A 26266-nucleotide genomic window follows, 5' to 3' on the forward strand; every position below is an offset into this window, starting at 1 on the left:
GCTCGTCATAGAGTGCTTATCTATAAGTCAAAAATTGTGAGTTGCTTAGGTCACAAATTATAGGTTATTATCTAACTATGCATTAACAATTCGAACAAATATAATATTTACCTAATAATACAATATATAAGATGCAAATGATATACGAAAATGACGAAGTTGCTTCCCCGAAAAAATACATTATACTAAAGTATGAAATAATTTAACGACAAGGCTACAATATTTGGTCAAACAAATTAGTTATTTATAATATTTGGGAAAAAAGATGAAAGAGTGTCCGTTGTGAAGACATTTTTCATTCTTCTTTATTTTTCTCTTCATCTTCTTTGTTGTCTCTTCACTTTTCACCATTGTTGAGAGTACTCAAAGCTTCTTCACAAATTCTCACAGTATATTTCACTCTCTTTCTCTGATTTGCAGAACATGAGCAAAGTGCGCAGCATTGCACATTACCACCTGGTATGAATCCCACCACTGCGGACCCAACACAGCCACCGCCACTTCCACCGCCGCAGCCACCTCGTTCTTCTTTCAGTTGTGACAGACACCCAGATGAAGATTTCACCGGATTCTGTCCAGAATGCCTCTGTGAACGCCTCACCACCTTAGATCAGACTGCAGCTAGTAGTAACAATCCTTCTTCTTCTTCACGTCGACCTTCTACTTCATCTGCTTCTGCTATTAAAGCCCTTTTCTCTAAAACTTCTACTTTTTCTACTTTTAACCAGAAGCATCCTCCTCTTCCTCCTAAACCCTCTAAACCCACTTCATTTTTCCCTGAACTTCGCCGGACTAAGTCGTTTTCAGCTTCTAAAAACGAAGCTTTGAGCTATTTGGGTGGTTCTGGTTTTGAACCCCAACGTAAGTCTTGTGACGTTCGAGTTCGTAATACACTTTGGTCCTTATTTTCCCTCGACGGAGAGGCTAAAAACCCTCATTCTGAGGATACTGGTGATGCATTTGTGAATAGGCCTGTTATTGAGTTAAAAGAAGAAGAGGAAGAGTCACCAGAAAACGATCAAATCAGCCATATAGGTAACGGAGATGTGGTAAATGAAATAACTGAAGAGTCCCCTGTGGAGAACAGTTTTTGCAGAGAGGTTGATTCAGAAATTGTTGAAGAAGAGCTGGTGAATGGGGATATATTGAAGCCGATGAAAGATCATATAGATCTCGATTCGCAGGTGAAAAAGCCTTCAGGTGGAAGGGACTTGAAGGAGATTGCAGGAAGCTTCTTGTCTGCTGCATCAGTTTTCAGCAAGAAATGGCACAATTGGAGGCGAAAACAGAAGGTGAAAAAACGAAACAATTGTGAGAACTCATCTACACTGTCATTGGAGAAGCCCATTTCAAGGAAATTCAGGGATACTCAGTCTGAGATTGCTGATTATGGGTTTGGGAGGAGGTCTTGTGACACTGAACCCCGATTCTCTCTCGATATTGGGAGGATTAGTATTGATGATCCAAGGTACTCCTTTGATGAGCCTCGAGCTTCTTGTGATGTCCACTTCATGGGAAGGAGCATTCCCAGAGTTCCGCCTATGGTTTCAGTGATAGAAGATGCACCAGTAGTGCATGTCCAAAGGGCGGATGACCAAATTCCGGTTGAAGAGTCGCCTGTTTCAGCGAATTGTATCGGTGAGGAAACTGATTTGCCTGGAGGGTCTGCTCAAACAAGGGACTATTACTTGGATTCGTCTTCGAGGCGAAGGAAGAGTCTTGATAGATCTAACTCAATTAGGAAAACAGCAGCTGCTGTAGTGGCAGAGATTGATGAGATGAAGGCAGTGTCTAATGCTAAAGTTCAGCCTGAGAGGGATTTGAATTCGATTTCCAATTCCAATTCTTTAAGGGATGATTTCTCGGAGACTTTTGAATTGACAGGGTTCAAGGATACGGCTTCTGGGATTGGAAATGGGGAACGAAAGGGATCGAAAAAGTCGAAGAAGTGGGCCTGGAATATATGGGGATTTATACATAGGAAAGGTAATGGAAACAAAGATGAAGAAGATGACAGGTACAGTAGATCAAATGGAGTGGAGAGGTCATTTTCAGGATCTTGGCAAGACATGAGGAGGGAGACTAATGGTGATTTAAAAGGGAGTCTTAATAGGAATATGTTTAGGAGTAATAGCAGTGTTAGTTGGAGAAATTCGACTAATATTGGTGGATCGTTTGGAACTGTGAGGAATCTTGGCATTGATACTAATGGCAATGGTAAAAAGAAAGACGATTTCGTGTTGGAGAGGAACCGGAGTGCAAGGTATTCGCCTAATCATATCGATAATGGGTTCTTGCGGTTCCATTTTGCTCCCATGAGAGGCAGCCGGAGAAGTTTACCTGCACAAAGTAGGCCAAATGGGAGGAGCGTACTTCGCCTGTACTGAAATTCAAGGTCCTTGGTGTTTCTTTCGTTTAATTGTTAATTTTGTCGCATTTGTTATAAAATTACTTGTGTCATTGTATTTGTTGACTATGCATTTGTCATAAGAATGCTTCTTGGACTTGTTCTAATATATTTGACATGAAGAAGAAGTCTTCTTGATATTAATCTGATTATCTTTCTCATTTCATTCTCAATGAATTAGCTTTATGTCATAAGTTGAGTTGGATTATTGTATCTGTACATGCTTGTTATGGAGTTGGTAATCTTACTTCTTGTGGTTTACTTCATTTTCTATGTTTGTTTAGTTTGTTCATCTTACCTCCTTAAATCCATATTCAACTGTATATTCCATGTTCCTTTTTATCAATAGTTCCAAAAGGGAACAATGGTAACATAACTGTCATATTTGGTTAGTATGAACTATGATAGTTAAGGATCTATAATCGCACGTGTACTAGTTTCATGGTGTGCTTTAGTTATCGTCTTATCTTTGTTTTCTAAATTTCATGTTTGATCCTTTCTCCACATGTTTAACAGCTAGGATATGGTAGTTTCGCTTGTGAAGATATTCCTATACTAGTTGTTTTATCTTGAAACTTGTACATAAAAACCTGAGGATCCGCCCCCGTGAGTATATCAACTACACTCAGAAGCAAAAACTGATTTAACTGTCTTAAAAATGACCTGAATTTGCAAAACTAATCAGCTAACTTATTGAGATTTGGGAGCACGGAACTCCTACCTATTTGGAGGTGTTACGTTGATCATTGTGATTCTGCCTAATACGAGTGTCATACTTACTCAGTCTCTAGATTACCTGGATACCAGCCTTCCCTTTACAGTAGTGATTTCATGATTGTTGCATCTTGAGTTCATTATTATGTGTTAGTCGTTGTCGATAAATAGTAGTTCTTGTCAAGGAAACAAAACATAGTGGATCATCCACCCAAAAAAGAAAGAAGAACAATTATGTTGTCGATCAAATGAACTGATAATTCTTTTGACTTTATTAGTTTCTGTGTTCTTTTAGAAACAAAGTTTTATAGTTTCCTGTTGCTATCTCATTGGAACTGATCCTTAATTTGTTTCCTCATTTCATTTCCTTTTAATCCAGGAACGCGATTTAAGGCTTTAGACATGCTGCAAGTTGTTCATTTCTTGGTAACAACAGTGATAATGAAGTCAGTTCCTGTATTAGGTTTTCACATGGTGTTGTTGGTTAGAGGCTCTTATCGTAATTCAGTCAGATAAGGTTGGAAGTAAATCCAGCTTCCCTGGGACAACTGAACTTACCGGAGGGCATTGGATTGCAAAGATGCCAAATAATCAGACTGGTTATGGATTGAGTTGAAAAAAACTGAATCTTTCTTCCTTCAACTGTAGCACATACGTAAATTTTTTTACTGAATCGGTATATGTTGTACAATGTCTTCATGGTTCAGAAGTACGCGTTTTGGTCCTGGGGATATATATTTTATATAGATTTACACCTTATTATTACTTGCTTGATTGGGGTCTGTAACTCTCTATCTTTCAATGTGTTGTTGGTTTAGTATAAAAGTGACAAATTGCACTTGAAAAGTCTTGCTAGTAAGTACTATTTTTCATCTTAGATGATCATTTATCTTGAATAGGCTCTCTCTTGAGCATATGATTATTTTGAAGCCTTAAAAGGCTTTTCTCTTGTTCTTCATCCCAATAAAAAGATGCAATCTTTCATAATCATTTGGGTCAATGGTGAGGCTATAATGCTAAAGTGTGGTGCTAACGATTTAATAACTATCTCCGTAGCCCCAGAATGTTTCAGTTTATGCTCCTACCTATTATCTGGATATACCAAGAAAGTGAGGCTATAATGCTTAAGTCCCTAACAGATCTCCTACAGACACTCACTAAACCATGAAAACTCCTTATATCACCAACGGACTTGGCGGATAGGGGATAGAGATTTCAGTCTCGATCTCAGGGTATGAAAAATGTCTTTGGTAGGAGTTTTACAATGTGAATCTGAATTAATCAGATTACGTATTGTTACAATCTGCACTCCACAATATTATAATGTTGAATTAGGTAAATATGTTGATTACATTAGCTCTATGTTTATTATTTAGAGAACATATAATGGAAAAAGTAATGATTATATGTCACATAGTATGATGTGTTTTCCTCTTCTTAATGGGAAATCAACAAGAAAAAGTGTCAATGATCAACATATGCTTTTACCCTTTAAAGTCAAAAAGTAACAAATTTAAAGAACAAATACTTTTACATGCCTTACTCATTCAATTCAATAGTACTTAGTCAATACTAAGAAAAGATTGAGAAAAAAAAGTAGTAGTAACAAGGATAGGCTCGAAATCCTATGGAATAACATGTTCACTTTTATACCCATTAAACCTTCTCTTTAGTGGAAATGGTTGGCAAAGATTTTCTTGAAAACATTTGGGATTTGCCCCTCTTTTTCACCAGTCAGCCAATAGGGATGTTGTACTATGTACTGTATGCCTATGGGTCTATATTATATACGCTTAGCGTTATGTTATAAGTTATATTTTGATGCGTAACTTCATTTTTTAACTAAAATTCCATCAAATAAGTATTATGTTCGATAATGACTCTAACTTTGAGTTATACGTACCAAGTAAACATTACGAATATTTTGTATTCTAGTAACGTGATTAATGATTATTATATTATGGAGAATAGTGAAAGTTGTTACTAATAATAGAGTCAGGATTCAACGTATATAATATATATAAAAAGTAATTTTAATCATTTATGAATAATGTAATTTTTCGTTGAAGGGTTGGATGTACCCCTGGCCCCAAGCTAGCACTGCCCCTGGACTTGTTGGGCTGGATATGGGGGAGTAGAAGCCTGATGTTTGTAGTTGTATGTGTCCATTTGAATAATGCTCTAAAGATGTTTGATGAAGTGTTTGAATGAAAGTTTCTTCCAAATATGGAAAGTTTTAAGTATTTTAATCCATGGACCATGAGTTTTGGCAGCTATTAATAAGGGTGTCACATTTGTTGGTTTGTATGATGAGAGATGCATTGGTTCATGTGGGGAATTTCGGGATGTGACGGAAAAACATGAGCGGAAAATGGATATGTTTGCTTGTAGTTCCATGATTTGTTTGTGGGTGAACAGGCAATGTTTATTCAAGGAAATAATTGAGAATGTTATTACTTGATGTTGTGGTTTATGATGCATACTCAATGGTTGTTGAAATAAGGTTGGAAAGATTTAAGTGTTTCAAGATTGCAGCAGTTGACGGGCTGTGTGAGAATGGATGTCTGAACAAGTCTGTAACTTTGTTTGGATTTTGAAATGATGGAGGAGAAATGGATACTTTAGCATATACGTCTAGTTAATGTAGGTTATGCAGATATGGAAAAATGAATGATTTGATGTCAAACAGGGAACTACACGATATTCTCAACTTACAATACCTTTTCAATGGCTTTGTCAAAGCCTTTGAAATTGAGGATGCTAACAGGTTTTTGGTGAAATGAACACTTATTAAAGCTATCAGGTGATTTTCTTTTTGCAGGTAAGAAGCTTTCAGGTTCTAAATTCAGTCTTTGTTCTTTATTAACCTCGGTTTGCTTTCTCTAAAGTTGATTTTGGGAATTCACAATGTTGTAGGAGCAAGATTGCTTCTTGGTGCAGGATTGCCATTTAATACTTACTATGAAGGAAAATTTGTTCCACAATACCATGCTTCCTGCTTTGAACCGTAAAATAAAGCTCTTTTCACCTCAGGTGATTATATCTTATTATCATTAGCATGCCAGGCTATATTGGGTAAAAGTTATACTGTAACAATCATGCATGGGTTATTCTGTTGTGTGCATCTTGGTTTTCTACGAACATTCCTCGATTCTCTTTTTTTTTTTACAAGTTCGCTAGAGTATCCTTGATATTTCTCTGTGCTTGACACTTCCCCTGAAAGACGGGTTTAAGGATGTTAAATGGACCTAGCCAGTGCACCAGATATTATGATCTCATGTCTACTGATTTTTTACTATAATATGCCTCCTATTGATGCCTTTTGTAGTAGTACAAGTTTATCCAAGTGTGTAGTTATGAGAGGAACAGTAAAGGGAACACAAAATTTAATTAACAGTATTGGACTTTTTATGTGAATGACATGATAATAATAGTAGTAAATGTACTGTATTTGAATTTCCTTTAACAACTGCAATAATTCGGAAAACCGGAAAGGATCCCTGATCTAGACGACCTAATCATCGGTCTGATGGAATAGTATATTTGACGTGCCAAGAATAATGCCAGGGAGCTAATTAGTTTTGTTTTCTTATGGACAGATGTATTCTGTTCTGATTATTGATACACCCCGAGTATTTCGAATAAGAATCTTTGCATCAATTGAAACTATTTCCTCTTAGATTTTGAGAAATCTGAGGTCCTACAACTTCTATATTCTCTAGAATTCAGAAAGTATCGTTCCTTTGATCGACATAAAGCAACCGATACATATCCAACGTTGGCGGCTACGGTGGTGTCACCAAATTTGCATGATGCATGATAAATTTTGGCATGATATATGAGCCTTGAGTAATACAATTATAGTTGAGGTTATAACTCATGCGACAATACTAGTTGTTTTCTGTAAAAGAGATAGGATTTTACTTTTTGTTTTCTTTTGATTTCTGTTTTCCCTCCAGGTCTGTTTCTGATAAAACACTCTGCTCATAGATGACTTGAGAAAGCAAACACACCAAAATAATCCCAAGAACTGCACCTTTTCTCCAGTCAGACGACGAAGAGATGAAAACATCTGCAATTCCAACTACAACAAGGCCTATAAATGCAAGGTAAACAGTCCTTCTAGTCGTCGATCCAGCATTTTCTCTACTAAGTTGCTTAATCTTCTCCATCTCCTCCTTAGCTTTTGCTTTGTCCACGGCCACGATTCGTCTTTGCCTTAAGTTCTTAAAGAAAAGCCATTCATTTCTTTCCTCCTCCATTTGGCCTTCAAAATCTGTTAACTTTTTTTCATTTCTTTCCTCCTCCATTTGGCCTTCAAAATCTGTTAACTTTTTTTCATTCTCTTCTATCTCTTGTTTGTTCAACCCCACTGATTCTTCAAAAGCTTGCATTTGGTTCTCTATATTCACCATTATCTGCTCCACAAACAAAACCAAAATAAATAAATAACTATGTTAATATTCAGATATGAAATCCAAACTCTGTATATCGTCACTCAACTAATAGTTATTATCTCAGAAAAGTCACTTTCACTGTTAAAAATGTGACTATTAGTTAAGTGACCATATGAGAAATTAACTCATTAACGGACCCTTGCACCAGCTTCATCTAGTTCTTTAAGGGCATTTTCACCAATCTGTTCCATTTCACAATTGGCTTCTTCAGCAAACTGTGTTAGATATGCAGATCTTTCATCTAAGTATTCGGTTAGACGAACTTTCTGTGTTTGAAGCTGAACAATTGTGGCAAGCAATTCTTGTTTACGCGTATCTCCTTTACCATCTGAATCTGAATTTCTTGAGTACTTGCATAAGGAAATGAAGGTCTTTTTCCTCCTAAACAAACTTGTTCTATTAAAAGAAGCTTGTTGTGTAGGTGTTAAAGAGGAATGAATAGATTTTACATGGATCATTTTCTATGAATTTTGCACAAGTTTAGGTTAGGAAGATGAGTGTTGAGAGCTAAAGATTAGTAACTATGAGAGGGATGCAATGGAAGAACTTTTGAACCTCTAATTAGAACTACATTATCCATTTCATTTTTTTTGAGAAAGAGGTCATTATTTTTGGGTGGTCCTTACGGGACTTAAAAGAAGTTATTGTATTGTTTTTTAATGATATGACTTTCCGATGATTTTCTTGTAAAAATTTTATGAATCCTTCGTAGGGAATAGAGATTTTTTTAGTTTTTCGTGTGTGTAAACCTATGAATATTGGTTATATGACTATTTTAAAAATGATTATTTTTTAAGAATTATACCATCTCAATTTTTTGGATTTTATAATACATAAATTGGTACATTTTAATAAATAATTACTGATTTTAGCAATATTTTTTATTTATTACCATTTATAGCAACATTATGTTAAATATGCAATATGGATTAAAAGTGAATTTTGTATGCAATATATATGAATTATAATTGTTGTTTTTTTAAATATATTATGTTTGTTTGGTAAAAATTTGACACATTTTATAATAATTGTATTAAAATGTGTGATAAATGTATTATCCACCATTAAAACTTGTATATTATGTGAATGATAAATTGTTCTTTGTAATATGTATTAAACTTGTATTATAAATGAATTAAAACTGATCAAGTGAAAAAAATATATTATTGCTATAAATGGTAAATATTTTTTTATTATAGTATATTTATGTAAGTTTCCCTAATCAAAATTAGATTTTTTTAAACCATCCCAATTATATTGGTTTTTCTTTGGTACCGGTACGATTCGATTAATTTCGTTTTTTCTTTACTTTTAAAATATCTCTCGACATATACTACTATTAAAATAATCCTTTCACAAACATGTTCTTGAAGAAGAACTTTGATTCTTCACCAAGAAGACAAAGAATGTTAAACTTTGTTGTCGTATTGTTTGGTTTTAAATTTTTAAGGGAAACTTATATAAATATAGTATAATAAAAAAATATTTACCATTTATAGCAATAATATATTTTTTTCACTTGATCAGTTTTAATTCATTTATAATACATGTTTAATACATATTACAAAGAACAATTTATCATTCACATATAATACAAGTTTTAATGGTGGATAATACATTTATCACACATTTTCATACAATTATAATAAAATGTGTCAAATTTTTACCAAAACAAACATAATATATTTTAAAAAAACAATTATAATTCATATATATTGCATAAAAAATTCACTTTTAATTCAAATTGCATATTTAACATAATATTGCTATAAATGGTAATAAATAAAAAGTATTGTTAAAATCAGTAATTATTTATTAAAATGTACCAATTTATGTAATTTTTTCAACTTTTAATAAGAGTGTTTGCATAGATTCTGCTATATTATTTGATAGAGTATCTATTACATTATCTTTTAATTTTAAGCCTAATTAAGTACATACTAATTAAAAAGCAAAGACCCAAAGTCGTGTAGTCACCAAAGGCCTAGGACCTATGTTATATTTATATTTGAAAAATATTATAAAATATACTTATATATTAAATTTAACATATTGTTAATGTATAAAATATATTTACATCATGTAAGGTTATTCGTTTGGGAATTTTTAGGGTTTTTTCATAAATTAAAAAGACTATTTCAATTATTTAAGACGATTATACACTTTAATAAAAGTTCACAATTTTATTGAAAAAGTAACATAATATTCGATTTGATCTTCTTTTCATATTAATTACACCATATATATTTTACATATATGATGTGCTTAAGTTTTAATTCAGGTCGTTACGCTTCACTAAAAATATTATATCACTTGACATATAATCTCATCATTAGTTTCCATTACCAATTGAATTAACTTTATTTTAGGCAAAATATATATGATATGTTATATGCTAATTTCCAACAACATAGTTGTATTATAGTTGCTTTCATTAAGAACTTGGTCTGGATAAATTAGGTATTAGAAGGGCAAAGTGCACTAATACTCAATTTTGACATTGTCATTTAATTTATATTTTCTTTTAATTTCCTTTTACGTGTCTATTTATTCAATATATATAGTTTCAGGTACGTGATATCTTAAGTTAATCTTAAAGTTCATTTGTGCCTCACTTCTGTTATTTTTGCTCGAATTTACTAGTCATATATATGCGTGAACTTCAAATAAAAATGACGAAAATAAAAAAAAAATTGAACTTCAATCATATGTGACTTTAGACTATTTTACAAAATACTGAAAATATATTATATCTGAGTCCAAGAAATTCTTGAGTGTTAGAAACTAAGTGCGCTCGAGCTGAATATTAGTTATACAAAGGTCATAACTACTAATTATCTCCCTTTTCTTTTTTATTATATATTTCTTTTTCACATTATTGTACAAACAAATATAAAAACATGAAATATATCGTGTATTCCTGTTATTATTATTTTTCCTTATAATTACTTTGAGATGGGGGAGATAGATAAGGCATGAGCGAAAATACTCAGTAATGTTTGAATTCAATAATTTAATCTAAACTGTGTTATTATATCTACCATAAATATAATTATCATATGACAACTCAAATAGTCAAATTCAATAGTATCTCGAATACATGAATATGCCTCCGCAGACGTATACGTATCTACACGTGAGTGAGTGTGGGTGGGTGGTTGACAATAGGATCCAACGATCGATTGGTTGAAGTTAAAGTCTTAACTTTGAAACAATGTATATATAATACTTAATGTTGTTAGCTAGCTAATAAAGGTAATTATAGTGATCTATCTTTTTATATATAAATCATGAAAACAATTTAACAACTAATTTATTTAGTTCTTCGAACGTGTAATTAACTCCCATATCCTCTCACCAAAAACAATGTATTTATTGTTCTAGTTCCTAATTTAGCTAAGCTTTAATTTTATCCTTTTATTTTCCACCAAATTTGGTGATAATTATTGAACTATGGTTGAGGGTTTTGACACGTTTCTTTTTATTAGCAACACAATTTTAATATTTTGGTTTACCACTTAATTATGAGTTAGATTTTTGGCATTACAATTGGCTTTAATTTGTCGGTTTTGAATAATTTTTATTGGTTACTCGATCAATATCTGATATTTATATTTGAATTTGATTGATTCAGATGATACACAAATTTTATTTTGAGGAATACAATGCTCTCGCGTGTACAAACAGATCAAATGAGACAAAACTCTTCAATAATTCTTACTCATGATCTTCAAAGTAATAGTACCGAAAACACCTTTTAATTTACGTAAATTATTTGTTTTGTCTTTATATTATTCAGTCTTAAAAAAAGAAATACTTATTTCCTTGATTAACTTAATTTAAATATAACTTTGAGCTTGCCACATGAGTGAAATACGTTCATAAATTATCGTCAAATTTAGAATCATTTCAACACTTCTCATGAACCTTTTTTTAAGAGTCTCATGCTTTTACAAGAGTTTGAAATCACTTATTATGTCACATGACAAATACGGGGTGTATTTAAATTTAAATAGTCAAGTAGAAGAATATTTTTAAGACTATCAATAGTTTAGAGACGAAACTAAAAATTAATGCTAAATTGAGAAATATTTTCAATACTTATTTTAATACAATATAATAATGTACCAATGGGAAAATTTTGTATGTTTAAACTGCCTCATGCAATGGACGAGGCCTATAAGCAAAGTCTCCTAGTATTAACTACCTAGGATCTTTTTTAATAGTTAAAATAGTTTTCTACTATGATTTTGTTGTCTTGCATGCTTATGTATTTCATGCATGGGGATTTTCTTATATTTAAAACATCTAATACTTAATCTTTACTAAATCAGTAATATATCATGATCATCTAATTTACAAGTTTTTTTTCTTTTAAATTTTCCCACCCCCTGTGTATCCTTATTTCGTCTTGAGGTAAGTTAAAAAGAGAAGTACGTTGAAAACATCATAAAATTCTGTGTGAATTACTATTTTTATTTTCGAACTATTGACAGCCTCAGAAACACTCATTAACTTAACTTAAACACATCCGATCTTGTAACATGAGTGAAAGATACACCCCTAAATTCTCGTCAAATTTAATTTAAGAATGTTTTCAACATTTCTTTCAGCTTTTTAATAAGAGCTCCATGCTCCCGTATGACCACTTGCTATGTCATGTGACAGATTTGTGATGTATCTAAGTTTAGTTAGTCAAACAGAGAGATATTTTTACACTCTTTGAAGACGAAATTAATGATTTATATCGAATTGAGAGGTATTTTTAATATTCTCTATGAGTTAAAAGGCTAGCACAATGGGTAGAAATATCTAATTGACAATTTTTAAATTGTTAGAAAACATACATATTGTTTTACTTTAATATTATGTTTCAATAACTTGTCAAAATATTATTTCTCTTTTTAAGTTTTAAAGAAAAAATTGGCATATATCATCACAAAAATTAATAGTCGAGTAGTTTCATCAATCTAAGGCTCTTCCCTTTTAGGTGATGTCAAATTAAGTTAGGAATTTCTCCAAAAAAAAGTAATTAACACATTAATTTGACCTACAAATCTAATCATATCATTAATTTTTTAATGACAAATATTCAACTGACTGTAATTACTCAGTCATGATTATAAGATGTGTTGAGTGCATTATGATTAAAGTAATATTTAACACTAATCTAACTTATCTGTACGTAACAAGCATCATATATTACTTTACATGAATTTGGTTCATTTAAGTCAACTAATTAATGGATTAAAGAATTAATTACTTTTAAAATGGTATATTTTTCTTTTGTTCCTAAATTAAATGTACAAATTATATATACACTTTTAACATGTTATTAACATATAGGGGTCCACTAATAAATAAACTTTATGTAACATGCAAGTAAGAGTAGTGGATGGAGAAATTAGCTAATATACATCATTTACCTAACTAAAAAAAATGACATATCATCAAATTTTAATTAAATTAAGTAAAATGTCCTTTCATCTATATATAATTTGTGTTGGGAGGTCACAAAATTAGAATGCAACAATTCTAAAATCATATTTTTTAGAACTTAAAAGCAAAAGATATCTGTAGAAAGTACATAAACAAACTCAAAAAAACACACACACTAAGACAAAAATAAAATGGAGTCAAATTGGCTTCGAATTTTTGTCCTCTTGGCTTTTTGCTTCTTTCCAGTTTTTGGCATTACTCGTCATTACAAGTTCAATGTAAGTACTCCGTTTTCTCTGTTTCAATTTATTTATCATACTTTTCATGATCATGTTTGGTACGTCATTTTACGTATTATTAGTTTAAGATTACAATATTTAAAAGTTTCTTTACTTTGTTCTGCTCTGTGTCAAGTCAAAACCAGACAAATAAATTGAGTATTAATCGTTCGATTTTCTCGTACTTGTAGTTATCTAAGTTATTTTGGTTTTTTATTATACCACTATATAGATAGAGTGTCCAAATAGTTTTTTATTAAGAGTAAAGAATCTTCAACACGAATAAGTACAAGTAAGGTGGGCTAGATCGATATCAAGTCCAATAGTTTTTCTTTTTTTTTCAATTTCATTTTCTTATATTTATTGGTGTTATAGGTGGTAATGAAGAACATGAGTCGTCTATGTTCAAGCAAGCCTATTGTCACTATTAATGGAAGATTTCCAGGACCAACAATTTATGCTAGAGAAAATGATAGAGTACTAATCAAAGTAGTTAACCATGTCAAATATAATGTCTCAATCCATTGGTAAGTTAATTCATATTTTATACGAACGTGAACTATTGTCATTAAATTTAAATTTTGAATTCGTATCTGATTAACAGGCATGGTATTCGACAACTTAGAACTGGTTGGGCAGATGGACCAGCATATATCACACAATGTCCAATTCAACCAGGGCAAAATTATGTATACAATTTCACAATTACAGGCCAAAGGGGTACATTATTTTGGCATGCACATATTTTGTGGCTAAGAGCTACTGTCCATGGTGCAATTGTCATTTTGCCTAAACGTGGTGTGCCATATCCATTCCCTAAACCTAACCATGAAGCTGTGGTTGTTTTAGGTGAACATATTTACGCTAATCTATATACTTGTTTGAAACTATATTCTTACTCTTCTTTGTATTTCCGAGGATCTTTCATAAACTAAAGCAAATTAAGAGTCTTATTCGCCCTTTCAGTATATTATTTTGCTTGATTGCATATCTAGCTAATTAAAATGATGTCTTTCGTTGGAAAATTATAGAATAATTTTTTTAATGATGTAATGTAGGTGAATGGTGGAAATCTGATACTGAAGCTGTGGTTAATGAAGCTCTAAATTCAGGATTAGCCCCTAATGTTTCTGATGCTCACACAATTAATGGTCATCCTGGCCCAGTCCCCAATTGTCCGTCTGAAGGTAATACTTGTACATCGCTCCGTTTTAATTTATATGACAGTATTCGATCAGATATGAAATTATATAAAGCAAATAAAAGAGCTTTTGTTTCGTCATATATAAAAATTTATGGTCAATTTTGAACATATCAAAATGAGGTTTGAAATCTATAAAAATATGTCATTTTTCTCAACGTGCTATGAAGGAAAGATTTCATATGCCTTATACAAATAGATTATGTTTAGTTCACATTTTATGTGAACTTTTCGCACTTCTCATATTATTTCAGCTTTGAAAATTAGTCAAATTCATAACTGTCTGTCTTAGTAAGCACATAATATCACATAAATTTGATTGTTGGACCATATTATATGCAGGTGGATACACATTAAGTGTTGCTCCTGGTAAAACATACATGTTACGAGTGATAAACGCAGCACTCAACGAAGAGCTTTTTTTCAAAATTGCTGGTCACAAAATGACAGTAGTTGAAGTCGATGCTACTTACGTTAAACCCTTCAAATCGGACACAATTTTAATAGCCCCTGGCCAGACAACAAATGTCATACTCACAGCAGATCAAAAATTCGGAAAATACATGATGATTGCTTCTCCATTCATGGATTCACCAATTACGGTGGACAACGTGACAGCTACTGCCACGTTGCATTACACCGGGGCACTTTCTAGTGCCCCGATGACCCTCACTAGTGCCCCTCCACAAAACGCGACGTTAGTCGCGAACAACTTTATCGACTCTCTTAAAAGCCTTAATTCGAAGAAATACCCAGCTAAAGTACCGAATAATGTAGATCATTCGTTACTTTTTACAGTTGGGCTCGGGATTAACCCGTGCCCAACTTGTATCCCGGCTAATGGAAGCCGGGTTGTTGCTAGTATTAACAATGTTACGTTTGTTATGCCAACGACCGCGCTTTTACAAGCTCATTTCTTTGGCATAAAAAACGTTTTTACGACGGATTTCCCGGGAAATCCGCCGTTTATTTTCAACTATACGAGTACATTACCACCACCAAGTTTGGCTACGACGAACGGAACCAAACTTTACCGTCTGCGTTATGACGCGACGGTACAGTTGGTTTTGCAGGATACTGGAATTATAGCTCCTGAGAATCATCCGATTCATTTGCATGGTTTTAATTTCTTCGCAGTGGGTAAAGGTTTAGGGAATTTTAATCCGAAAATCGATACGAAGAATTTTAATCTTATCGATCCTGTTGAAAGGAATACAATTGGAGTTCCATCTGGAGGATGGGTTGCTATAAGATTCCGCGCTGATAATCCAGGTACGTTCTGATAACTTTTTGTGTTTCTCGAGTTTAATTTCTATGTACTAATGTTATTGAACGGATTGGAATTAGTTATGAACTTTGTTTGATGGTAGCTAATAAACCCAAGGTACAATTTGCTTTTTGGAGAGTTGAAATATTTGATTTTTGACCAATATTTTGAGATGATATTTTTTTGGTTATACTGATTAGAAAAATTAATAACTTATACTAAAATTTTTATTTAATTTTTAGATATCTTGATTCAATTTTAAAATAATTTAATCTAATTAACTCTAAAAATAAGTTAAAATGACAACTGAAAAGTGAAATGTCACAAATGTATTAAAATGAAAGGATTGTAATAATGTAGTAGGTTAGTGTTTGACTATGGAACTTTTTACGCTCTTTGTCAGAGTTGAATTCTGAAAAATACGTTTGCCCATAATATTTTGGAATTTGAGTTGAAGAATTTGAAAAATAACAACAGAATGTTCACTTTTTTTTACACCAAAATACTCATAAAAAGTCGAACAACTCCCAAGTGTATTCATGGTCAAACGCAATTGTTTAATTTTTAAATAGTTTTCTTTACTTTAAAAATAATTTTTATTAAATTTTACAATGAAACATGATGAAACGCGAGCTCTAACTTTTAATCCTGATCAATAATATTGCAGGAGTTTGGTTTATGCATTGCCATCTAGAGATACACACAACATGGGGATTGAAAATGGCATTTCTTGTAGATAATGGAAAGGGTCCAAATGAGTCACTTTTGCCACCTCCAAAGGATCTTCCAAAATGCTAAAAAAGAAAAAAGAAGAAGAAAATCCTCTAAAGGAGTACAGCAAAAGCTGCACCATGCAATGAGGAAAAAGAAGAATTAGAGAGTCAACAAACATTATATTCATTTTCTTGAGTGGAAAAAAGAAAAGGAAAAAAAGGGGAACTTTGCTCAAGCAAACCTCAATAATTATACAGATATGTTTGTGTTGTATACAATTTTTTGTTGTTGTTTTTGTTTGTTCAAGGAATTTTGAGAAATGGATTTTTCTTTCTGGTTTATTTTTACACACACTAAAGGGTAACTTATATTCGTTTTTAAATTTTTCCTTTTTAATATATATCTGCTTTGAACATTTCGAGTTTGAAGTTAGGCTTGACAAACAGACAAAAAAATTGTTAGACTTTATCATTTCGTTACTATAACTTAAGTTCAAGTAAGTAAAAATAACTGAACTTCAATATATGTGTTTGAACCTGATGATATGTATAAATCGCTCACATATTCTTCTGAATTATATGTATCCTCAAGATTAAATTGGAAAACAGTAGAAATATGGAAGAACATATGCAAAATTTTACAAACGACGTCGTCTTGTAGGTGAGTTTTGTATGAAACTGGTGCAATTGATCTTCCATTAGTATATAACTCAACAAATTCACATACTTGTCACATGTACAGTGATTGAAATGAATACTTAAACAGCACAACAGGCTAGGTATTTTAGGTCAATATTGCAAATCTGTTATAATTCCAGCAGCAGACTATTTGCTGGCTAATGTTTTACAATCTTCATCTAGATGTAAGCAATAAGAGATTCAGCACCTTCCTAAGCACAAAACTATACTTTTTTACAATAAATCTGAGAAATGTGTCACCTACAGTACTTCGGGTGCCTGGAGCCTACGCTTGAACAGCCATTGAAATGGTCTTGATAACTGTGCTCTCTTCTTCCTCCAGAACCAAATGGCTGCGTTGTACTGCTCATTACGAATTTTTCTTGTGGCAGCCCTCCAATCAAACTTCTCCATTTCTGTACGTGCAGCCCGACCAATAGTTTCTCTCAATTCAGCATTGTACAGAAGTGGCTCCAGTTTGCTCAAGCAGTCGTCAATATCCCCAGGATTATACAAATATCCAGTTTTTCCCTGATGATCATCTGGGATGATATCTGGAATTCCTCCAGCACGGGCAGCCAAAACAGGAAGTCCTGATGACATGGCCTCCAAAACGACGAATCCAAGTGTCTCTGACTCTGAAGGCATAACGAATATATCTCCACTGGCATATGCCTGAGAAAGTTCCTCCCCTAGTAACATACCTGTGAACACTACAGGCATGCCAGAGAACATTTTCTCCAATTCCTCCCTATAACAAGTGATGAAATAAATAATTTATAGCTCAATCTTTTATAAGAATGAAAAATTACATGTCTCATGTTAAGCATACAGGCTATCAACAACAATACCCAGTGTAATCCAACAAGTGGGGACTCGGGAGGGTGGTGTATGCAGCCTTATAAGCAATCAAGCATGCATTCTATCAAAACAGGATTTTTTTATAAACACCAATGCATTCTGATGTGCACATTATCAACAGATAGTATTTTAGAGTAGATTTTTCTCACACCCCAAACATGTCTCTTCGATAAGAGCGCTATTCATCTGAAGACAATTTTACTTCCAACCAATATTTTTACTTCTAAGATTTTCAGATTGTTTTACTTCCATAAAAAAAATGTACTTCTATGATTTCTGTGTCCAAGTCAGGGAGCACCTTTTTCGTTGAAAATTCCTCGTTCCCTTTTGTGTGAATGGCGGATTTCAATGATGAAGAGAAAGCTCTTATACTCTTTATTGGAAAGGGGATGGATATCTTATTGTAAGTTATTATGGAGGAACCTTTTCATAGAGAAGAGTGATAGGCTGGTTAAAGGAAGCTTGAAAACAAAAGGTGATGTCATTCATTCATAGCAGGAAAAAGCGGTCTCTCACTTGTATTATACGATTGTATCACTCAGTCCATTAGCTCCAAATGACCAATGTCCCAATCTTGTGGATCAAATCCAGTAGCTCTTGCCAAAGTAGAAAGTTTAATTTAGAGAAAGGATAGCTAATGTGATTTGACTTTTAAGACACCTCAAATTCCAAGGTTACAGTATGCATTATACCATCAGGTATAATAGAATATACTGGAGAATAAAAAATTCCAAGTCTGTCCATGTTGAGGGAATATATAACACGCTAGTTTATAGTATATATACATAGAGATATCTTGTCAACATAATAAATAACTCCAAGACTAATGATGGCAATGCATCACATATCTGCTGCAAATGGGAATGAAGTGAATAATTAGGGTACATATCGGCTTGCTAACAGATAATTAACTCCCGTCCATGCTCAACTAGCTAGCGCTAACCAAATGTCTGATAATGAAATGCAGTTCACTTTTCACTAAGTTCTCTGTACCATCTAACAGGTAACGAATGAAATGGGGTAATGCTTAGCTAAGAAACTCTACCAATAATTTAGCAACTCCTACACAACATATAAATGGTACTATTGTTATAAGTTCATCTTCTTTAGTAAAAAATTACCTGCTAAAGTGAAGTCAATAAAAGTTCAGTGGGATTATCAGGTAGCATAGTGAAATATAACTAGTGTCTAGACAATGACTCTTTTCACACGAGATCCTCACCGATAATTTATTATCATAGACTTGATTATCAGAAAGAGGGAGAGAAAAAGGAGACAAGACAGCTTATTGTGCATGATACTGTATATCAAATATCTTTTACAGTAAGTATAGGTAAATGATCCTGGAGGAGTTCAAAAAGTGAAATGCTAAATTGCTACTGCAACTCACCTATATGGCCCATCTCCAATGAATGCAATGCGAGCTTCGGGAAGTCTATCCATTAACCTGTTCCAAAGTCATTTTGAAATGCCATGTGCAAGTTACACCTTCATTCACTTTCATAGCCAAAAGTGCAAGTTTTATCCTTTCTCATTAACAAAGAGAGGCAATACCTTTTGAGGAAATCCAAATTCTTCTCGACTCCAAGTCGTCCAACATGGACTATCAATGGTTTATCAGGTTCCCCGTCACTGATCATGAAAAGTAACAGGAGAAATGAAAAATAATTATCAGTACACATTAAGGTTGTTTATATAGTGAATAGAATCTTCAGCGGGAAGCTCCCACCTCAGTCTTAGCCGCATTTCATGAGAACGATACCGGGGGTGGAAGCTCTCAGAATCAACACCCTTATTCCACAAACGTATTTTGTTAGCTGACAAATAGGAAAAGAGAGGAACAGTCAACAGCTCTGAGCAGAGCTTTAGCAGCAAAAAGAAGCTAACAGGAGTTCATATCTATGACCAACAAAAACTTTTCACCAAACAGAGAAGACAATACTGTTTTTAAATTAAATTGCTAATTGTAAAGTTCATGCCGTGGTGTAAGTAACAAGTACACCTGTCGGTCGTTTACCTGCTGTCACCCTATAAGCTTTCAGATCCTTCGCAATAGCAGCAGATGGCACCAACGTAAGATCAGCAGCTCTATGTAGAAACTCTGGTAAGCAGCAGTTATGTCTTAATTAGTATACAGAGCTGGAGACCTGAGAGAGAATAGATACTGCAGAAGAGAATGCTCTGCTCACATACTTATAATCATCCACATAGGTTGCACCAACCAACTAAAGGTATATCTAGGTATGTATCTGCAAAATAAGGGGCAAGATCAGTGTAGAGCCCTAAATTAATATAGAATGTAAGAGAATCTTCAGGAACTCATTCTCTATGTTATTCATCAGGAAGATCAACAGAGAAAACGTTTCGGCTTCTTGAATCATGTAACTTACAGAACCTATCAAATGTTCCCATCTGGAGACAAGATGTTCAAAAATGTGACTTACACAGGCACATGCGTGTGATAAGACATCACTATCGGCACAGATAACAGTTTTGCAATGATAAGAGCACCAAATACCTAACCATAAGATAAAGATTTATCTCTGTCAGCAAGCTGGGGGAAAAATTAGAACAACCTTAAGCTCCTTGAAGCTACAAGACGAACATCACTGCACCACTTAAAGGAGGAGCAAAAAGAAACTGAAAACTCACCATTATACCAGGAGATGATGCATGTATGATGTCGGGCTTGAATCGTGCTACTTCTGAAATTATTCTTGGGCTGAGGGCTAGTGACAGGGGCACCTTCTCGTACAAGGGGCAAGGAAAACTGCAGATGAAGAGAGAAAAATGTTTCTTTAACTAACTAGCCAAACACCACACATGGAGAATATTTCATAGTCATGCACCCTAAAATGCCGCTGATCTTTTTGCTGATATTGTAACAGATAGAATTGAGTGAATTCATTGAGTAAACACGAAAAAGAATATGGGAAAGGAAGTAGAATCTGCAACCTTCTTGATCCAATCAACTTTGCTCCATAAAACTCTTGAGGTACTCCTTCATGTGTTGTCACAACCATAACCTGTACCCCAAAAATAACAGAGGAGTATAAGTGGCCAAAGATCAGATGTACACTTCAATTCTTAGTTCATGTGGGAACTCACTCAACAGTCTGGCTGAACTATGGCTAAGAAGTATTACAGTAAGTCCCTATGAACTAAATGACTGTTAGAATAACTGTTTCTAGGCAAGTGCAGACAAAGAATCTCAAGATTGCTTGAAATTAGTTTAGGGGAACAGAACTAGTAGAGGTCAAGATAATGAACTCCTGATTGGCAAATAGCATCCTGAGAGAACTTGAAATGAATAAACAACTCAAACATATCAAATTTTTGGGTAGACACATGGTATAGCAGTAAACTCAGAAGGCCAAAATAACACCAACAGCTATCAGTTATCAACAACACTCTTGTCAGCTACGAGTATACCTCATCCCCCATTTCACGGAGATATCTTATAAAATTCTGGAACCGGTTCTTATAGCCAGATACATACCTGCACATTTCACAAAGGAAAATGGTGGTTATGTCAGAGTGTAAACTCAATTGAGCAAGAATTTTGTTTTTCTAGAAATGTCAATCTTTATTCTCTAAAATACTGATCGGAGCTGATCCAAAATTCACCATATAAGACATCGGAGTCCCCAGCTGAAAACATATCCGACTCCTAAGTGCCACTGAGCAATAAAGACAGCAAAATGTAATAGAAGTGGGTATTCTGCTCAAGTGTATCTGTAGTTAAAAGGCGTCTTATTGGACAGAGCTATATTTATTTTGCCAGATCAATATTCATTGACTTCCCAAAATACTATGAGGACCATTAAAGAAAGAATACAGAGATAACATAGATTAAAATGCAGCTCAAGAAAATAAAAAGAAAAAATTTAGGTTCCAATGCTGAAGTGGTAAACCAGTGCAACAAAACAAGATTTGAGATTGTGATTGACCATGCACATTGCTATAACTAACAAGAATGCGACTTTCCTTCAATAGCTACAGTTGTTAGAAAATCTTCATTCCTCCCTTTTAGGTCAAGGCTAAGCCTCAACATAAGTCCCTTTCCTACAAGCTATTCAAGGTCTATTGGCTCCAATTCTCATGTCTTACACATCAGAGATCTGTTCCAAAAGCAAATGTGGACAGATAGTTGATCAAGTGTACATTGCATAGGATGAAAAAGAGAAAGATTGCATTATCAAAATTCTTATGCTAAGAGTCCATTATCTACTACATTCTAGCATATAAGTGAAGATATGAAGGATCATTCAAAAAACATATGCGGAAAGGCATCAAGTACTTTTAACAGCAAAAGCTCCTTGGAAAATAGACAAGAATCATCAAAATTGCATAGCAGAGAAGATTGAGCATATGAGACAATTGAATTCGCATACATTGACAATACTGCTGCAAAAATGATACTCAATAACACAATGCCATTTTCATTATAGGCGAAACAAATGATTAGTTATCACATCACTAATATCTGTCAATATATATATATGAATAGGGAGAAAAGTAAGTCACAGAAGCTCAGAAGGGTTGAAGAAGAAATTAGACCTGATGGATCACTCAGTAGTCAACTCAACAAACAGAAAGAGCATAACAGTAAGCAGAACCAAAGTTAAGCAATTAACGCCAACAATGTTGCAGTTTAGGCTCAAACTATAAGACTATAAACGGGAAAAAAAATCACTCACGAAAAAGGAGAAGGCTCAACGAAGATAGCAATACGTCTAGGCTTCGAAGTCGTTTCAGATTCAACCAAAGGAGGAGGACCCTCTTCCTCTTCTTCCCTATATTCTTTACCTTTCATGTTGCTAGCTGCAATTAAGGGTCTTTTCTTGAAGGGTCTTTCCCTAAATCTCCTCTCACACTGCAAAAAATTGTCTTTTGTACAAATTAAGCTAATGGGGTTTGTTCTTGAAGTAGAAAAGTGAGAAAAATCATGAAAACTAGTAGGTACTGAAACAAAAGAAGAAGAAGAAGAAGAAGAGATGACAGGATTTATAAACAGAGAAGAAGCAGCCATGGTGAGTTATTTGGATAATGATGTTAAATATATTTGATTTGATTAGCTCAGTGAGCAGAGAAGTGTGAAATTTAGAAGATAGAGAGAAATTGAGGAGCCATGGAAGGGACTCCGGCAATGGATATTCTTATTTACACTAAGGAATATTTGGAGAGTATATGCCACAAGTTTCACAAGCCGCTAATAGATATATTATTGGGTCATTCTCAATTGACACATTTGGATTTTGTTGGCATGTGCAACATTTTTGTTGTGTTTTTTTTTTTTTCATTTTCGAAAATCTCTCTAGATAGTAATTTGTGAAAAAATACTATTTATATTGTTATTTGTTTTATTTGGCTATCGATGTTACTATCTTACATAACATAATAGTGATAGAATCAGAATTTTCATCAAGAGATTCAAAATATGAAAAGTAAACACACTCCACCCAGTCACATAAATAATTATTGTATCATTAATATTAACAAGGGTTCAATGACACTTTCTTGTTGTCTTTCAGTTTAGTTTGAATAGATTCGATCTATTCATTTAAAAAATTATATGGCTCAACTCGATTTCAATAAAAGCTCGATCTAATCCAATTCAATTTCTATCAAAACTCGACCTAGTTCAACTTGATTAGATTAAATTTTGATAAAGTTTGACTCGGTCTATTCGAAGTCTATTCAAACTTCATCGAATTTGTACATAACATGTAACTTTGTGCACACCCCTTCCTATGCAAAAACACTAGTACCTTCTATTGTTCTTTTCTATTAAAAATAAAAAAGAGACAAGTTGCGCAGATACTTCATTTTTGATGTCGCATTCGTATTGGATTCTCCAAGAATACACAAGTTTTGTCAAATCTAACGCATAACCCTTGATATTTTTGAAGAGTCCGAGCAACATAGATAGAGGGTAGCAGCATATTTTGAATTCAAAACAGACTCATAATTAGTTAGTAAAAGTAGAAGTTTGACTCCATTTTGCAACAAAGGAAAGAAGCAGTTTTAGTCTATAAGTGGTTATCCAACAAAGTTGCATTAAATAGCATTTATACATATTAGTTGGACACCCCATAAGAGGCTTGAAAATCTATTGTACAATAAAAAAAGACAATTTTCAAGAATAGCAACTAGTCTAACTTGTTTTCTTTTTATTAGTATTAGACAAATGAAGCTTCTGTTATACTTGCATCTCTCAATCATTGTTATGTCCATTGCAATCTCAAGTTGTGAATCAAATGATCTATTAGCATTGCAAGACTTGAAAAACAGGATAACAGATGATCCACTCCACGTCATGGCTTTTTGGAATGATCATTCTTCACATTTCTGCAACTGGACTGGTGTAACATGTAGTCCTTATAATGACAGAGTTATCAATCTTGATTTGAGTTCACGAAAACTCGTTGGAACCATACCGTCTTCCATTGGCAATCTCAGCTTCCTAACAGGTCTACATCTTGAAAACAATAGCTTCCATGGTGAAATTCCTCAAGCAATAGGTCTCTTGCTGCAGCTTGAACATCTCAATCTTAGTTCAAATTCTTTTAGTGGAAAAATTCCGACAACTAACTTGTTGTAAGGAGCTTTGAGTACTTGATTTACGAGCTAATTATCTTGTTGGAAGAATTGTGGATCAACTTAGTTCATTGACAAAGTTGAACTTCTTAAGACTTAAGAGCAACTCTTTCACTGGAGGCATCTCGCGTTGGATAGGAAACTTTTCGCCTTTAAAGTACCTTGACATTTCGAGTAATAGTTTAAAAGGACCAATACCTCAGGATGTTGGATGTCTAGTGAGTTTGGAAGTATTTGAAGATTCAATCAATCACGAATGCTTCTAGGCTTCACGTGATTGATTTTTCCCAAAATGGACTTACTGGGGATGTGCCATATAGTATAGGAAAACTGAAAAGTTTGGTTAGGCTCAACTTGAAGGTCAGGTTCCAAATGAAGGGATCTTTTGCAAATACAAGCGCATTTTCAATCAACGGAAACAATAGGCTTTGTGGTGGTGTACCCAACTTACATTTGTCTGAATGCTCTAAAGCTACCAAGCACCTTGATTCAAGAGTACTGCTAGCTGTTATAGTTACTCTTGCATTATCAGTTTTGGTGCTATGTTCCTGTGCTGCTTATTACAAACTCAGCAACTCAACAAAGGCACAACCTTGGAATGCTGAGCAACTGTTTGAGATACCAAGAACTACATATCGAGCAATACATAGAGCGACAGATGGATTCTCTGATGCCAACTTGGTTAGTAGAGGAAGATTTGGTTCAGTATACAAAGCACATTTGATGTTGACAATACAATAATGGCAGTGAAAGTGTTGAACCTACATCAAAGAGGTGCCTTGAGGAGCTTCCTGGATGAATGCAGAACGTTGAGTACTATTAGGCATCGTAATCTTCTCAAAATTAAGACTGCTTGTTCGAGCATTGATCACCAAGGTAATGACTTCAAATGCGGTAGTTTTTGAGTACATGACTAATGGAAACCTACATGATTGGTAGCATACAGAAAATGATGATCAGCAACACCAAACAAAGAAGCTGAGTTTCATCCAAAGACTAAACATCGCCATAGATGTTGCTTCTGCTCTTGACTATCTCCACAACCACTGCCAAACACCAACAGCTCACTGTGATCTTAAGCCAAGCAACATACTCCTCGACGAAGACATGTCTGCACATGTTGGTGACTTTGGATTAGCAACATTTCTGTTTGACACATCGAGTAGCAATTCTCAGAGTCCTGCAGCATTAAAGGGCTCTATAGGTTACATCCCAACAGGTACAACAATGTCATTAGTTTACATTTCATATACGATTAATACATATATCATCCTAATTGTGTACCTCACAGAGTATGGATCAGGTGGTCAAGCATCCACATTTGGAGATGTTTACAGCTATTGCTAGAGTTATTCATCAGTAGAAAACCAACTGACGCGATGTTTAACGAGAGTCTAAACATTCACAAGTATGTTTCAATGGCTTTGCCTGAACATGTCATGGAGACTGAAGATCCCTCATTGCTCTTGACAGAGGAAGAACAATACATCAATCAAGATGAAGCAACAACAATGGAAGAATGTTTAGTCTCAGTTCTGAAAATTGGGCTTACATGTTCTGCATCATCACCAACAGATAGAATGCCAATAGATACTGTTTTGAACAAACTTCAAGCAATCAACAAGCCCTTCATTACAAGTAGATTATAACA

General features: G+C 33.8%; 5 protein-coding genes and 1 long non-coding RNA gene across 6 annotated transcripts; 4 read left to right on the plus strand and 2 right to left on the minus strand.

The window, feature by feature from the left end:
* Positions 1 to 54: 54 nt before the first annotated feature.
* Positions 55 to 3967, plus strand: LOC101256822 (protein OCTOPUS). The gene is made up of 2 exons (XM_004249555.5): positions 55 to 2395; positions 3501 to 3967. The coding sequence occupies exon 1, from the start codon at positions 462 to 464 to the stop codon at positions 2385 to 2387; it is 1926 nt and encodes a 641-aa protein (XP_004249603.1). The 5' UTR covers positions 55 to 461; the 3' UTR covers positions 2388 to 2395; positions 3501 to 3967.
* Positions 3968 to 4728: 761 nt separating this feature from the next.
* On the plus strand, positions 4729 to 8215 carry LOC112940141 (uncharacterized). The gene is made up of 3 exons (XR_003244050.2): positions 4729 to 5942; positions 6038 to 6154; positions 7081 to 8215. It is a non-coding gene; the product is annotated as an uncharacterized lncRNA (long non-coding RNA).
* Positions 6685 to 8036, minus strand: LOC101248439 (uncharacterized). The gene is made up of 2 exons (XM_010314000.4): positions 7716 to 8036; positions 6685 to 7539 (listed from the first exon to the last, which is right to left on the minus strand). Exons 1-2 carry the CDS (start codon positions 8034 to 8036, stop codon positions 7042 to 7044), a joined length of 819 nt encoding a protein of 272 aa, XP_010312302.1. The 3' UTR covers positions 6685 to 7041.
* A 4884-nt stretch (positions 8216 to 13099) lies between the features above and the next one.
* Positions 13100 to 16818, plus strand: LOC101250647 (laccase-4-like). The gene is made up of 6 exons (XM_004249535.4): positions 13100 to 13295; positions 13671 to 13822; positions 13900 to 14144; positions 14354 to 14482; positions 14839 to 15768; positions 16431 to 16818. Exons 1-6 carry the CDS (start codon positions 13209 to 13211, stop codon positions 16559 to 16561), a joined length of 1674 nt encoding a protein of 557 aa, XP_004249583.1. The 5' UTR covers positions 13100 to 13208; the 3' UTR covers positions 16562 to 16818.
* Positions 16819 to 17142: 324 nt separating this feature from the next.
* LOC101249508 (sulfoquinovosyl transferase SQD2) lies at positions 17143 to 24472 on the minus strand. The gene is made up of 11 exons (XM_004249532.5): positions 22716 to 24472; positions 21448 to 21514; positions 20971 to 21041; positions 20668 to 20785; positions 20460 to 20533; positions 20209 to 20264; positions 20033 to 20116; positions 19745 to 19832; positions 19570 to 19647; positions 19406 to 19462; positions 17143 to 17905 (listed from the first exon to the last, which is right to left on the minus strand). The coding sequence occupies exons 1-11, from the start codon at positions 23045 to 23047 to the stop codon at positions 17416 to 17418; spliced, it is 1515 nt and encodes a 504-aa protein (XP_004249580.1). The 5' UTR covers positions 23048 to 24472; the 3' UTR covers positions 17143 to 17415.
* LOC112940090 (putative receptor-like protein kinase At3g47110) lies at positions 24206 to 26264 on the plus strand. Its single transcript, XM_026027681.2, has 4 exons — positions 24206 to 24615; positions 24882 to 25296; positions 25555 to 25834; positions 25963 to 26264. The coding sequence occupies exons 1-4, from the start codon at positions 24206 to 24208 to the stop codon at positions 26262 to 26264; spliced, it is 1407 nt and encodes a 468-aa protein (XP_025883466.2).
* The last annotated feature ends 2 nt before the right edge of the window (positions 26265 to 26266 follow it).

Source organism: Solanum lycopersicum, chromosome 10, assembly GCF_036512215.1.
Source record: "Solanum lycopersicum chromosome 10, SLM_r2.1".
Classification (NCBI taxonomy): Eukaryota; Viridiplantae; Streptophyta; class Magnoliopsida; order Solanales; family Solanaceae; genus Solanum; species Solanum lycopersicum.

What these genes read in the sequence shown, in the direction of transcription:
- LOC101249508 (XM_004249532.5), bottom strand. Translation starts at nt 23,047, where the DNA reads ATGGCTGCTTCTTCTCTGTTTATAAATCCTGTCATCTCTTCTTCTTCT. An exon ending in TCCGTGAAATGGGGGATGAG is followed by an intron (nt 21,042 to 21,447) that starts GTATACTCGTAG and finishes TTTGGGGTACAG; the next exon opens with GTTATGGTTGTGACAACACA. An exon ending in ACCTATGTGGATGATTATAA is followed by an intron (nt 20,117 to 20,208) that starts GTATGTGAGCAG and finishes GCTGCTTACCAG; the next exon opens with AGTTTCTACATAGAGCTGCT.
- LOC101256822 (XM_004249555.5), top strand. Translation starts at nt 462, where the DNA reads ATGAATCCCACCACTGCGGACCCAACACAGCCACCGCCACTTCCACCG.
- LOC112940090 (XM_026027681.2), top strand. Translation starts at nt 24,206, where the DNA reads ATGAAGCTTCTGTTATACTTGCATCTCTCAATCATTGTTATGTCCATT. An exon ending in GATTCTCTGATGCCAACTTG is followed by an intron (nt 25,297 to 25,554) that starts GTTAGTAGAGGA and finishes CATGATTGGTAG; the next exon opens with CATACAGAAAATGATGATCA. An exon ending in TATAGGTTACATCCCAACAG is followed by an intron (nt 25,835 to 25,962) that starts GTACAACAATGT and finishes AGCTATTGCTAG; the next exon opens with AGTTATTCATCAGTAGAAAA.
- LOC101248439 (XM_010314000.4), bottom strand. Translation starts at nt 8,036, where the DNA reads ATGATCCATGTAAAATCTATTCATTCCTCTTTAACACCTACACAACAA. An exon ending in TAGATGAAGCTGGTGCAAGG is followed by an intron (nt 7,540 to 7,715) that starts GTCCGTTAATGA and finishes TTTGTGGAGCAG; the next exon opens with ATAATGGTGAATATAGAGAA.
- LOC101250647 (XM_004249535.4), top strand. Translation starts at nt 13,209, where the DNA reads ATGGAGTCAAATTGGCTTCGAATTTTTGTCCTCTTGGCTTTTTGCTTC. An exon ending in CTCGTCATTACAAGTTCAAT is followed by an intron (nt 13,296 to 13,670) that starts GTAAGTACTCCG and finishes TTGGTGTTATAG; the next exon opens with GTGGTAATGAAGAACATGAG. An exon ending in TATAATGTCTCAATCCATTG is followed by an intron (nt 13,823 to 13,899) that starts GTAAGTTAATTC and finishes TCTGATTAACAG; the next exon opens with GCATGGTATTCGACAACTTA.